Source organism: Camelina sativa, chromosome 18, assembly GCF_030686135.1.
Source record: "Camelina sativa cultivar CO46 ecotype springtype chromosome 18, ASM3068613v1".
In the NCBI taxonomy this organism is placed as follows: Eukaryota; Viridiplantae; Streptophyta; class Magnoliopsida; order Brassicales; family Brassicaceae; genus Camelina; species Camelina sativa.
The window spans coordinates 13872549-13886433 of record NC_141897.1 but is presented as its reverse complement, the minus strand read 5'-3'; the positions used below and the strand labels follow the sequence as shown (position 1 = coordinate 13886433).

The window sequence follows — 13885 nt, the reverse complement described above, 5'->3', positions numbered from 1 at the left end:
ATAACTTCAGTCAACCAAGAAAACAAGAAAAGCAAACCCATTTACCATGAAAAAAATACATAAGCTAATTTAAATTTGTATCCTAGAGAAAAAAAGAATTGCTTCTTGTCCAAAGAACAACGCTCCATGTTAGCTTATATGGCGGGGATATTTAATGATAACAACAAAAATCCAAAAGGAACCTTCTCAGATTTCTAAAATCGCCTTTCTAACAAAAATTGAAGGCCGAAGCAAAACCTTTGAAGCAAACTCAAAGGTACTAAACCAAGCTTTTTGAGTTTTTAAAGCTAATTTGTAAGGAATGAAACAGAAGCAGTTAGCAAACATCAAACTCTTAGCAATTAATCCCAACAACAAAACCCATCTCAACATCAACAAAATTGATCTGAATGTCTTCAAATTGCCTGGAAAAAAAAAGGACAACTAAAGCGCTCTAGTAAAGACAAGAAGAGTGTATCCCATCATTCCCATATATTAATGGGCACAAGACATCAATAATGATTAACTTAATTGTATTCAAAAACAGTGGACACTTGAAAAGAGAGAGAAAAAAAAGCAAACAACGAAACCAAATCCACACAAGACAAAGTAACTAGAGATATTTATTTGATGATAGATAGATATCGCACAATGGATCTTGTCGATAGTCAATCAAGACAAGACACCTTCCTCGAGAAAACACTCCTCAGTGGTGGTGGGATGAGAGCACCTGCTTTAGTATAATTTAGTATAATAGCGTGGGCGGGATACATGATGCTCCTTAGCTACTTCTCCAATGGAAAAGCCATACCCACCATGGGCAGTCAAGCATCCAGTACGGTCATTGAAGGCTCTTCTAACTATAACCTTACGTACAACATGCTCACCAATCTTACCAACACGAGCCAACGCAAAGCCCTTAAACGTGATGTAGACATAGACATTTGCAGCTGAGGCTTGGAGTGGCTCATCAAGTGTTTCCATTACAACTTTGATAATCTGCAACTGGGACAGCTCGCTCTCTTCAATCCTCCTGTCGTTTGCACAAAGGGCAAGTTCCAAATATAGGCGAATCCAGTCATTCGACTGCAACTCTGATTCCTTGAACTGCAAAAAATAATAAAACATAGATCAGACGAAAAAATAATAAAACATAGATCAGACGCTACTTAACTGAAGGTAATTGCAAAAGTGAAAATACTAGTGTGTACGTACCTCGTAAAATCGTTGAAAATCATTGAAATCTGACGGCCAACAAGGCAATTGGACTTTATCATCATCCACCATTCCAGAGCTACGAAGGAGGTCAGTAGGGGTACCTTGAGGCTTAGCAATAAAGCACGACAAATTCAAACTGCCCGTACTACCTTCAGCAACTCCAACCTGAAGTGTAACGAGTGAAGCTGGATCAATGCTTGCTGGATCGCAAGCAGCCAAAGTAATGTAGTAACTGGCCTGACAATTCATTGTCTTGTTGAACTTCTTTAGGTGGTGGAGCTGCAAATTTGTCCCATGGGACATGTTGTAATGATCAAGCCCCAATCTAGCATAACGCTTAACCAAGACAGGATGAGGATAATTAAGATCACAATAGAAAGGATACTTTAAGGATTTTCTATATAAAAAATAATTTGATATTTTATTTTCTTTCTAGCTTTTACTACAAGAATGATAAATAAATATATATAATTAACAAGGCTAATTTGAGTTATTTGCAAAACTGACCATAATCTATTTTAAAAAAACTTTAAACATATTGAGGTAGTGCGTTTTAGAGAGAGAGAGAGTCGCTGCCGTTCGCTCCGCCTCTCCGGTTGCCCTTCCGGCGCTGGAAAAGGCTCCCTCCGCTAGTTTTTTCTTTATAGTTTCTTTCTTGTCTTCTCCCGCTCCTTGCTATCCTTTCGCCGTCGGTTGGGTGTATCTCGAAGGTGGTGGTTCCGGCGATATCTCGACGCGTGAAGCGAAGCTCCGCCGGGTGGTGGTTGCTGGTGAAGGCTTTGGTGCAGATGTTGAAGGACATCGTCGAATCTATGGCCAGATTCGGCGGATCTGGGTTAGCGACTTCGCTTGTCGTTTTTGTCTCCGGCGGTTTGTTGGCTCCGGTGAGTGATGAGGGATGAAGCTTCTCTTTGATGAGCTTCAACGGTCGGGTTTGGGGTTTTTCTTCAGATCTTAACCCTCATTCCAACCACGACGGTGTATTGCAGCAAGGCGCGGTGTCTTTTGGTTTCAGTCCGACCAAGGTGTGGTGTGTGCCTCGAAACATGGCGGACGTGTTGTAGCTCTTAGAATTTGCACTATGAGGTGATGATATGCTAATCTGTGCTTTAATTTTTAATCTTTAGATGATTAGCATTCTGGTTATTATATGGCTAGTTAGGAGAAGCATATATTTCGCCGGTTCTGCTTCACGACTCTTGGTTAGGTTCAGTTGGACATACTGTCCGTTTTAGGTTTAGGACTGGAACAATGAAAGCCGGAGAGAGCAAGCTCTTCTGATGATGCGCCTTTGGGTGCTGAAGCTATTGGGATAAGTTCTACATGTCGATCAAGAAGTTCTCATAGCTGGGATTGATCTTTTTTCAGTATTAGTTTTGGCCTCCTCTGTGTTAATATTTGTTTTCGTGTCATTAGGTTAATTTATGTGGTTTAAGAGATGATTTCACTCTGAGTCGTGGTGTGTTATCTATCTCACTGTGGTTAAAAAATGCAATGGTTTTCGATTAGGTAGTAGTTGATCCGCCTAGTGTTCCAGGGTTGTATTTGATCAACCACTGCATTTGTTTTGGTTTAAAAGGTAAATGTAATGTGCCTTTGATTTGGTTGTATTATTTTGGTTAATGAAAAGCTGAGAAAAAAAAAAAAAAAAACTTTAAACATATCTTTCAAATGTGCGTGACGACGACGTGTCATGAGACGTTGTGTTCAAATGTCTTTGTTCCGGAATAACAAACCCAAAACTGACCAATAATCTACACCGCAAGAGAATCTGTAGTGTAGTTTTCACTATCACTAATTTTATCTCCCGGTCTTAACGCCGATTTAGCGTGTGGTAAAGGCTTAAAATAAAGTAAAATTAATTATGCATTGTCTAAAGTATTCTTTCATTACTTAAAATGTTATTTAATTATGTATATTCAAAAGGAACATAGGCTGATGGGTAAGTAATAACTAATATGTCGTCGTCCTTTCTTCTACGTTTGGATGTTCATTAAACTTTTAAAATTAAAACCTGGTCCTTAGTAATTTTCTTAAGAGTTTCTTAGTAATAAAAACTGATTTATTTTAACGAAATGAGCTAATTTTAATTTGCTGTTATTAAACCAAGTAATGTCAGGAAACCGATGGTAATGGTTATTAGGTGAAGTGATCTGGAGCAGTCAATTTGTTCAATACAGTATTTGGTTACATAAATGACCATTGGAACTTGATAGAAAATTTAGTCCCAAACCAGACAAAGTCAGAAAGATATAGGTGAGAAGATTTATTCCCAAACTTAAAATACATCATAGGTGCCGATCACTCATATGAGCTTGTTACTAGCAATAAACGGGTGAGCTCACTTCACTTTTGTTTACGTTTAAGATTTCTTTCAGTTTGTGTTCTTCACTTATTGATTGATTTGTGTTTCACTTTGTGTCCTTGGGTGAAGTTTGCGTACAAGACTTTAAAACACAACCGCAACATGTGAGTATCTCTCTTTCTTGTCTTATTTTCTTTCAAGTTTATGATCTACCATTAATTAGACTCAAATAAATTTAACAGTTTCTTCTTCGCTTAACAATTTTTTTAAAATTATATCAGTTAAAATATTCCTAAGAAACTTTGTTTAAGGATCAAGCATTGGTAGCTCTAACATTAGTTTACGCAAATAAGAATGGTTGAATATAATTGTATAACTTAGACATACAAATAGTGAAGATTATTTAAAGCTCAGAAAATTAGAAACTCCATTTTCTTCGTTTCGTACGACGCAGTAGACTACAGTCCAAAAAACTCTTTATTTTGACAAACTTTTCCCCAACCCCCTATTAAACACTAGATTGTTTTTTTTTTCTTTTGGATTTGTTTTTTTCTCTCAAATTTTTTCTACCCCCTACTAAACACTAGATTGTTTTTTTTCTTTTGAGTTTGTTTTTTTTTTCTCTCAAATTTTTTCTTTTTCAAGCAAAATCTGAAGATTCTATGAGTCTGTATCTTTGGGCTATTATCTTTACCGAGGTTTATTTACATCCAAAAATCGAAAAAGAGGAAATCAAGAAAATTTGATTTAATAATTCTATTACAATAGTTTATTTTGTTAAAACATTGCACACTTTTAAAAATAAAATAAATATACATGAATATGTACGAAATAATCAAACATTAAGAGTAAAAAATGAAGATGATTTCTTTAGCTTGATTCCTTCATTGGACTTTGATCGAAATTAGTATTTTTGGATCTGCATCGATAACTATTTTTTACAGCCACCAAATTTTATTTTATATATATATATATATATATATATATATATATGTAATTGAAAATTCAAAATAATAAGAAGACAAAGAATGATGGAAAAATACATAAAAAGAAATAAAATTGAATACAATATAAAATATATTGAACAAACTATATAATCACACTCTTACCATGAGTTTTAAACTCATGCAAGAACACAAACAAACAAAAAAAAATATTTAGAATTTAAGATATGGTGGATGATGATATGAGAATGGTTATAAAAGGATTTCAAGGGATGAAAGTTACATTTCTAAAATAATTTAATTAGAAGAGTTACAATTACAATTTATTGTGTGTTTGAATGAAAATGAATGGAGAAAAAATAGTCAATTCATAATTTATGTAATTTCAGTTACAGTTTAGTAGTAAAGTGTGACTTTAAAGTATAGATTAATGTATGGTGCACAAAAAAAAAGTATAGATTAATGTATATTGTTATATTTTTAAAATATTTTTTTTTAGAAATTTAATGCTAACTGAAATATCTATGATGATTAAGTAATTCACTGATTACATTCAAGTCTTTATATTCCTCAATAAATTCGGTTTCAAATTTATAAGTTTGATTCTGGTTTGTTTTCTCCTTCATCTAGAAATCTCAAATTCTCTCGTCTTCAGATTTTTCTATTTATTTGGGAATGATTGATGAAAATCCTTTTTTGGGTGAACCATGAATGATTGATAGCTAAACCGTACAATAGCTAAATATGTACGACGCAACAAACTACGATCCAAAAAAACTCTTTCTTTTGGGACCTTTTCCCCAAACCCCCCCCATTAAACCCTAGATTGTTTTTTCTTCTTTTGTGTTTGTTTGTTTTCTCTCAAATTTTCCCTTCTTCAAGCGAAATCTGAAGATACTCTGAGTTTGTATCCTCGGGTTGTTATCGTTGTCGTGGTTTATTTACACCCAGAAATAGAGAATAGAGGGAAGATAAAGAGGGAAGAGAAAGCAGGCAAAAAAAAGTGATTATTCTTCTTCGTCGTCAGTGTGTGAGAATGATGAGACGGTAATGGTGGTCATAGAGACCACGACGCATGATACTTATATTAAGCCTTGTGAAGGAAAAAAATCGACTACGCTGAAATCTCAGAAGGGAAAGAACGAAGAAGAAGTGAATAAGGACAAGTCTGAGAAAGAAGATGACGTACAAGGTGGTGCATCTTCTTTGCAACCAGAACTTCGTCGTGGTAAGGTTTTGTCATCCACAAAGCAGGAAATAGAGCAGAAAAAGCACCTTATTTGGTAAGCTATTTCACACTCATTTTCTGGTTTGTTTCCCCTAATTTGTTCATCTCTAGTAAACTCTCTTAAATCCTACTTATTGAGAGGAATTTGAAGCCGAATTTATTGAGGAGTATAAGAACTTGTAATGTAATTAGTGGATGACTAGTAATTTAATTAGTAGATTACTAACTTTTCCCTAACCCCCCCCCCCCCCATTAAACCCTATATTGTTTTTCTTTTCTTTTGGGTTTGTTTGTTTTTTCTCAAATTTTATCTTCTTCAAACGAAATATGAAGATTCTCTGACTCTGTATCGTTGGGCTATTATTTTTGCCTTAGTTTATTTACACCCAAAAATGGAGAATAGAGGGAAGAGAAAAAGGGAAGAGAAAGCAGACTGGAAACATGATTCTTCTTCTTCGTCGTCGGCGAGTGAGAACGTTGAGACGGTGGTTCGTAGTCGTAGAAACCACGACGCAGGATACTCATATTCAGCCTAGTGTAGGGGAAGCGTCGAGTAAGGTGAAATGTCTGGAGGGAAAGAACGAAGAAGAGGTGAAAGAGGACAAGTCTGAGAAAAAAGATGAGGTACAAGGTGGTGCATCTTCTTCGCAAACTGAACTTCATCATGGTAAGCATTTGTCATCTACAAAGCAGGAAACAGAGCAGAAAAATTGGCTACGGGAGCACCTTATCTGGTAAGTTATTTTTTTTTATGCACCCAAACAATTAAATTACTAGTCATCCTCCAAAAGAGGCAAAAACTTTCATAAGTTTTCAAACTTGCTGCTACAAAAGCAAAGCAAAACAAAGGGTAAAAGTAGATAGATAGATAGAGCAAGGCAAACCTAACACTTAAGCAATAAACGTCATCGTGAAGTCCTCGAACCTTGATAACACTAGAGCCCAGAAGTGAGTTGACGCCTTGGACAACAACAAACACACAAAATGGTTTGTTGCACATGATTGAATCTACCATTAGGGCAAACAAAACAATCCCAGAATTGGCTGTCAAAAGAGAGGTGACAAAGCACCGATTTGATGAGCCGTTAAAACCAACATATAAACAGTTCTTTGTAGAACATCCTACCAGAACAATGACTGGCCGCGTAACACAAGAGCCACAACATAAAAGTCATGGAATCAAGGATGTAGGTTGGATGAAGATCTCCTTTACGCAGGAGAATGTAGCCAAAGATCTCTCCTGAACATGGCTGGGCAGAATCAGAGGAGGCACAAGGTCTTGATGCTTAAGATTCAAAAATGGACAAAGGATAGAAGTCTATCCAATCCAAATTAAACAAAGGATAAAAGTATATCCAAACCAAGAAGTTATGCTAAGGTAGAAAGGCCATAAAAGTAGAGTGTCCACTAGAGCTCGGCGGTGGCTGACTGTGAGGGTTGAAACTGAAGTAGAAGGCGACAACAGACTTGGTTGACTCTTTGGATTTAAAAGCAAGGCGGAGGAAGGCTTGACGTGTAAAACTTGTTCGCTGGAGCAAGGAAATGCGGCGGAGAAACTGGTAAGCAAAGCAATGCCGAAGAAGTATCCAGTAAACAAAGCGCCATGGGCAGAGCTAAAGATGTGAAATACTGTCTAGTCGAATCACAAGACAGGGAGGCGACCAGAGAAGTTGAGTCTCCACGAGACAAGCAGCGAGGCAAAGAGGCACACGTAGAAGACCACAGACTTTGCCTAATCTTCAAGAGTGGACCAGATTTTGGATCGAGGTCGTTGGAGAATGAAAACGTGGGGGAGAGACCAAGGTATTCAAGGTAAACAAAGACTTTGCAGTGAAGTACCGAGGAAATTGCTCCCCCAAGTAGGAGCAGAGAGTCGTCGGAGGCGTATCCAATTAACAACATTGAGCCGGAGAAGTATCTGGAAAGCAAAACGGTGAAGGCCAGAGCTGGAGCTTCAGATTTTTAAGTTTGATTCTGGTTCGTTTTCCCCTTCATCCAGAAATCTCAAATTCTCTCAGCTTCAGATTTTGATTTTATTTGGGGATGATTGATAACGTTTTTTATGGGTGAACCGAAGATGATTGATAACTAAACCGTATAGTAACGAAGTATATACGACGCAACAATCTACAGTCCAAAAAAACTCTTTCTTGTGCAAACTTTTCCCTAAACCCCCCCCCTCCATTAAATCATAGATTGTTTTTTTTTTCTTTTGGTTGTTTGTTTTCTCTCAAATTTTCTCTTGTTCAAGCGCAATCTGAAGATTCTCATGCTCTATATCTTCAGGATATCTTTTCAAATCTGGATTTTGTAGTATTGTTAAGCAACATCCAAATTCTGATGTATGCAACTCATATATATTACTTTTAAATAGAAGACATCTTTATTACCATATTCAATATTCAAAAGTAAAATCCAATATTCACTATATAATTCATCTAATTTTTAGAAGAAAAACTCTAGATATTTTTATTAAAATTTATATTTAAAATTAACTAAAGTTGTAAATTCATCTTTCCAAAAATCTTTTGTTAAATCAAGAATTGGAGAAATTTTTTTACTTTTAAAAGAATGAATGCTACATAATAATTTAGAAAGGTGTAAAAACCATTGAGATTAAAATTTTATATTATTTTGTGTGATGACAAAAAGTGAAAACAGTTCAAACAAGCAAATATATAGATTACAAAAGATATGAATATTCGAATAAACATAATTTTATAGTGAACAGTTGCAATTAAAAAAACGTTACAATGAACACTCGCAATTTTTCGTGAAACACACAACTGAAATTTTCTACAATTTTTTTTGAAAAAAATTATTGAAACGGTATGATTTAATTTGATGACATTTATTCGGATTGTTATTATATATTGATTATTATTAAGATAAATCAAAATTGTGTGAATTTTTTTTAAACCGACACATAAACAAAACAATTTTTTAGTATGTATAAGATAATGTTAATAGATAATGTCAATCCAAGTTGGATGAGGTCGGCAGGTCAGATATTTTTACATTGTCCACCCGTTTCGCCTTAGCTTTCTTGATTGGTGAAGTCGGATTGTGATATTTTTGTCTGGTCCGATTGTTTTCTTGGCTCATTTAATAAACGACGTTATGACACTGATGCAGCGCTGTTGTCCACACTATACACTCTTGCATTTAGTGTGATGCAACATGTGCATGTGCTCATTGAATGATGCTTGGCAGACCTTTCGCTTCCGTGAAGAGTTGCATGTATATCTGTATTTGTATTTTACATTTAGAAACTTCTACTTTGAAGAGAAGCGATTTGCGTTTGCAACTTTTGTAAATATACTCTCTGTTGCCCACACAAGATTTATGAAGCATCATCAACAAAAGAATCAATACAGCTAAGAGCTATGCAATTATGCATCAAAACACAACCATCTGAATCGCTTAGCCTGATCGACAGATAATTTTTTGGGTGACCCACCAGTAGATAATTTAAAACAAAATTAATAAATAAAGCAGAAACCCTTGTGCAAGACTGACTAGTTGACCAATATATGTGGGAGAAGCAGAAACAAACATCATACTATCATTCAATACCAAAAAAATCATTTCACCTAAAGCTATCAAAATTAGCCAAAACGATGAATTCTATCGGTGTATTTCATGAGGTGGAAAATGATGGTAAACTATCTCTGGTATATCATCACCCAACATACGAACCAATACCACAAACACAAAGCCCAACCTCCTTCGTTGAAGCAACCAGCTACGACGACCTACCTTTTCAACCACTTTTTTTATGCCCTAATCCACGAGCTTTGAAAGGTAAATCTGATTCTTTCATTTTCCCGGTCAGTTCTACCCCTGAATACATCGTCTCTACAACAAGTGATAAGCCGTATGAAGATCATTCGATACTTCCTTTGTATTGGTGCAACAACAAAGAATTCTATATCAATGATGGGTGCCTCTGCATAGGCTCAAATTTTGGCACAGACTATTATTTATGTGACATCTGTGAACGAATATATCACAAAGAATGCGTCCAATCTCCATCTAAAATCAAACACCCTAACTATCCCGAACATTTTCTCCAACTTTACTATCGTGACGTTAATGCTCCCATCATAGAGTGTTTATGTTGTAGAAGAGAAGCAAGAGCTCTGGTATTTTATTGTACCAGATGTGATATTGTAATGCATATAACTTGTGCAATGAAGTCAATACCCTTCGTTGTAGACCAACCAAAAAGCCATGACCATCCTCTCACTCTTTTTCCCAAACAGGCTTCCTTAACTTGCAACGTTTGTGGTCTCATCAGAAAACGTAATCCCACCTACGTTTGTCTCAAATGTAGTTTCGTTGCTCATAACGATTGTATGTATTCTCCACGCATCATCAAGATATCACGTCACTACCATCGCATCTCCTACACTTCTTCTCTCCAATATGAAGAGTGGTCTTGTGGAGTTTGTCGTAAAAATATTGACGGTGATTTTGGTGCATATACTTGTGACAAATGTGATGACTATGCTGTTCAAGTAAGTTGTGCTCTACGGAAAGATGTGTGGGATGGAGTTGAACTTGAAGGTGTGCCAGAAGAAGATGATATAACACTAGATGTTGGGCCGTTCGAGGTGATATATGAAGGAGTGATACTTCATTTTCTTCATGACCACCATCTTCGGATCCAGGTTAGCATACCTTATGATGAAAACAGGCTTTGTCAAGCATGTGTTATGCCTATCTTTGAAAGTAACTTCTATTCTTGTATGGAGTGTGAGTTCATCCTCCATGAAACATGCGCAAAATCACCTCGCAGGATACAACACTTGTTACATCCTCATCCACTTAAACTAATCGTTGTGGATGATTTTGGTAGCAAGTTTGACTGCTTCGGATGTGATGCTTGTTATCGTTGTTGTGGTGGCTTTGTTTATATTTGCCCCAGAGTGGAATGCAATTTCGGTGTAGATGTACGGTGTGCTGCAATTTATGAGCCATTTGATTTCCAAGGTCACGAACATTCCTTGTTCCTAGCTTTACACCCAGACGTCAAGCCAATATGTGATGTATGCAAATCAGAATGTTATAAACAATTTAATTGCATCAAATGCGATTTTATTATTTGTATCAAGTGTGTTACCACACCATACAAAGCAAGGTATAAGCACGACAAACACTTTCTTACAATTTTATGGGGGGAAGAAGTGTGCTAGAAAGATTGGTGCGAGATCTGCGAACGTAACCTAAGAGATACAAACACTAAATTATTCTATTGGTGCAACGAATGCTGCACTACTCTTCACATTGCCTGCTTATTTGATGAAGAGCCATATGTGAAACCGGGTCAAATTTTCAGAGAAGATGGGAAGGAGATCAAAGTTCTTGGCAAAAATATATTTTATCGACCACTTTGTGATTCTTGTAAAAGCCCTTGTCAAGGCAAAATATATGTGACATCTATTGGCAGAGCGTGTTCTATTAAATGTGCCGGTAAGTTATATGGTTACTAATAATATTTATGTAATTTGTTTCTTCTGTAATTCATGTATTTGAATTTCTTATGTGTTAAGCCTCGACTTTTATGCCATTATTTATTTTTTGTTTTGTAAGACCTAATATTAATTTATGTTATATAAGTATATGTATATTTATATTTTGTTGTTTGGTAATAAAGTCGTAATCGCAAAGCAGTTTGATTTGGCTATGTTATAAAATTATAACCGCAAAACAACGTATTTTGGGCCAGTGTTGTCACATTCTATTCGAAGACCTTTGGAAAACCTAATCTCTATATAATTAAAAAAAGAGTTTGTGAAAATGTCCAAAATCCTCATTTTATATACTGAAATTGTCCCTCAATTATGTAAGCAGGAAAACATTAAGTAAAATTAGAAGAGGTAATTTTGTGATAAAAAATGTTAGAATCGGTTACCCGACCCGAATTAGCTGGAATCCACGCGTTTATCTGTTAACTCGGTAGAGCTCCACGCATCTAATCGATAACCTAACATTTCTTCAATGGATATTTGATTGATCAAAGGTCAACTAAATCTCAATGTGTACTCCACCATGATTTAGTGGTATCGTTGTAACACTTCAAGATCAAATCTATAGAAACCAAACAATTGCACTATGAAATTATCAAGATCAAATATAGCTAAGACAAAAGAAGTTTGTGTTTGAAAGTAACCAATTAAAAACGGAAAGTAAATAAATTGTTTTTGAATCAAGAAGGAAATATTGGGCGCAGGGAATCTATGGGGATATAATTCTCGGACTAAGGTGGTTAGATGGGGATGCATTAAACACCATTCTAGAACTCAAATCACGGTTGTAAAGCTAACCTACTTTCGCAGCTTTAACTATCTATGCAATGAATTTACTAAACCCTAAACCATCGTTTGGACCTAGCAAACCAAGCAAGCAATAAAGTTTAAGTTTGATTTGTTCACAAGGGGCCTCAACTTCAACTTTCGTTGGCTAAGGTCCACCTTGCTCACCTAAGTTCTTTTCCAGCAACTCAACAACACTTTTGGTGCCACGATGAATTAAACCTATGATCATAAACTAGGTAGCTAATCTAGTTTAGGCTTTAAGAACAACTATAAATAAAGAACAAAAGAGATCAACTCCAAATCTAAAACACCATCATTAGAGAATCATAAACCCCTGTGAAACCCGAAACCCAATAGATAAACTACTCAGACATGGAGAAACAGAAACAACAAATCAAAGATGAAGAAAGCATAATTGAATTGCAAAAGAATAGAAAATAGGGTTTAGAAATCTACTCCAAAGTGTCAAGAAGGATTAGAGATCTTCTCCCCCAGCTCTCAATACAAAATAGTCTCTGAAAATAAAGCTTATGTCTCTGAAGGCCGAGCCTCTAACTTAAATATAAAAATAAAACCCTAAAAGTCGGTTTAAAACGAAAAAAGAAAAGTTGCTTCGGGTACGGGATCGGTCGATCCCGAATGAGGATCAGCCGATCCTCGATGCCTTTTCTGTGTTTGCTCCATCTACTTGCTAATCCGATCAGTCTTCACTAAATTGGCTCCAGATGTATGTCTTCATCCCCGAAACACTCATTTTCCTTCCAAAGTATCCTAGAACCTGTACAGACTCACAAAAGACTAAAAAGACTCTAAAAACACACTTTGACTCAATAAAAGACTCAAAACAAATATAAAAACTATGGTTAAAACCTATAAAATACAGACACATCATTGATTTTCTTATTGGGCTTCGTAGCTCTACTTCTTCACTGAAAAGTAAGAGTCGAATGAATCGATGAAAGATATTGTTGATTTGGATCTAGGGAAACTTTTTTTTCTGATTTTTTTTCCTTTTCAGTCGGCCAATGTTTCAAAAGGGAAACAGTTTCCCTTAATTATTCATTTAATTGATTATTTTTTATATACTAAGAATGAGAGTTAACCAAATCAACATTTCCATATGTTTAGATATATAAATATCTGTTTGATGTTTGAAAAAAAAATGCATATCAGATATTTTGCTGTTTCTAATTGTTTTTTTTTGTTTTATGGTTAAACAACCCAACCCGTTTTTTTTTTTAAAAAATATTCTAACATCTAGTGATCTCATACTCACTAGCAACCTAACCACATTCAACAATAGCGGATAACATATATAAATTTCAATAATCCAATAACTAATAAAACAATAGCCAATGATTAAGCAACAACACAACGTCATAGAACCAACAACCTAACATCCGTTATAGACAACAATGTTCCATTCTAGCAATCTAACAGAAGCATAGAACAAATAAATAACCGAGCCTCTAGAACATCCTCCTCTTCATCGCTTTGATTTCACAATCACACTTTGCTATTACTTGTAGCGCAACACAAATGAGATGCATAAGTATTAACAGAAATTCTCCCATCTACTGGGCTATACACACAAGCATTAAGATCCCTTCATGCCACAGTCAACAAACAACAAAACAAACCAGAAAATACACAAAGCCATCATCATCAACTACTGCTGAAGAAGGGTGTCGACCGACACTAGAGGGTGTCAACCGACACCTGCTAGACATCTCCGAAAACCCTAGTAGTGTTGACCGACACCTACACATGGTGTCGAACAACACCCACCAAAGCCCTCGTGCCGTCCTTGCATTGGTGTCGGGCGACACCGATGTCGAGCGACACCAATGTCGAGCATCGATTCTCTTCAATTATAAGCTCCGAAGCTCGC

At 35.9% G+C, this 13885-nt stretch overlaps 1 protein-coding gene, 1 long non-coding RNA gene and 1 pseudogene across 2 annotated transcripts; 2 read left to right on the top strand and 1 right to left on the bottom strand.

Annotated features, from left to right (window-relative positions):
- Positions 1-714: 714 nt before the first annotated feature.
- On the bottom strand, positions 715-1446 carry LOC147922892 (UPF0725 protein At3g19520 pseudogene; annotated as a pseudogene).
- A 3563-nt stretch (positions 1447-5009) lies between these two features.
- On the top strand, positions 5010-8066 carry LOC104761020 (uncharacterized). The gene is made up of 2 exons (XR_763072.3): positions 5010-5729; positions 6050-8066. It is a non-coding gene; the product is annotated as an uncharacterized LOC104761020 (long non-coding RNA).
- Positions 8067-9229: 1163 nt separating this feature from the next.
- On the top strand, positions 9230-11215 carry LOC104761019 (uncharacterized). The gene has a single exon (XM_087497466.1). The coding sequence runs from the start codon at positions 9295-9297 to the stop codon at positions 10870-10872; it is 1578 nt and encodes a 525-aa protein (XP_087353592.1). The 5' UTR covers positions 9230-9294; the 3' UTR covers positions 10873-11215.
- The last annotated feature ends 2670 nt before the right edge of the window (positions 11216-13885 follow it).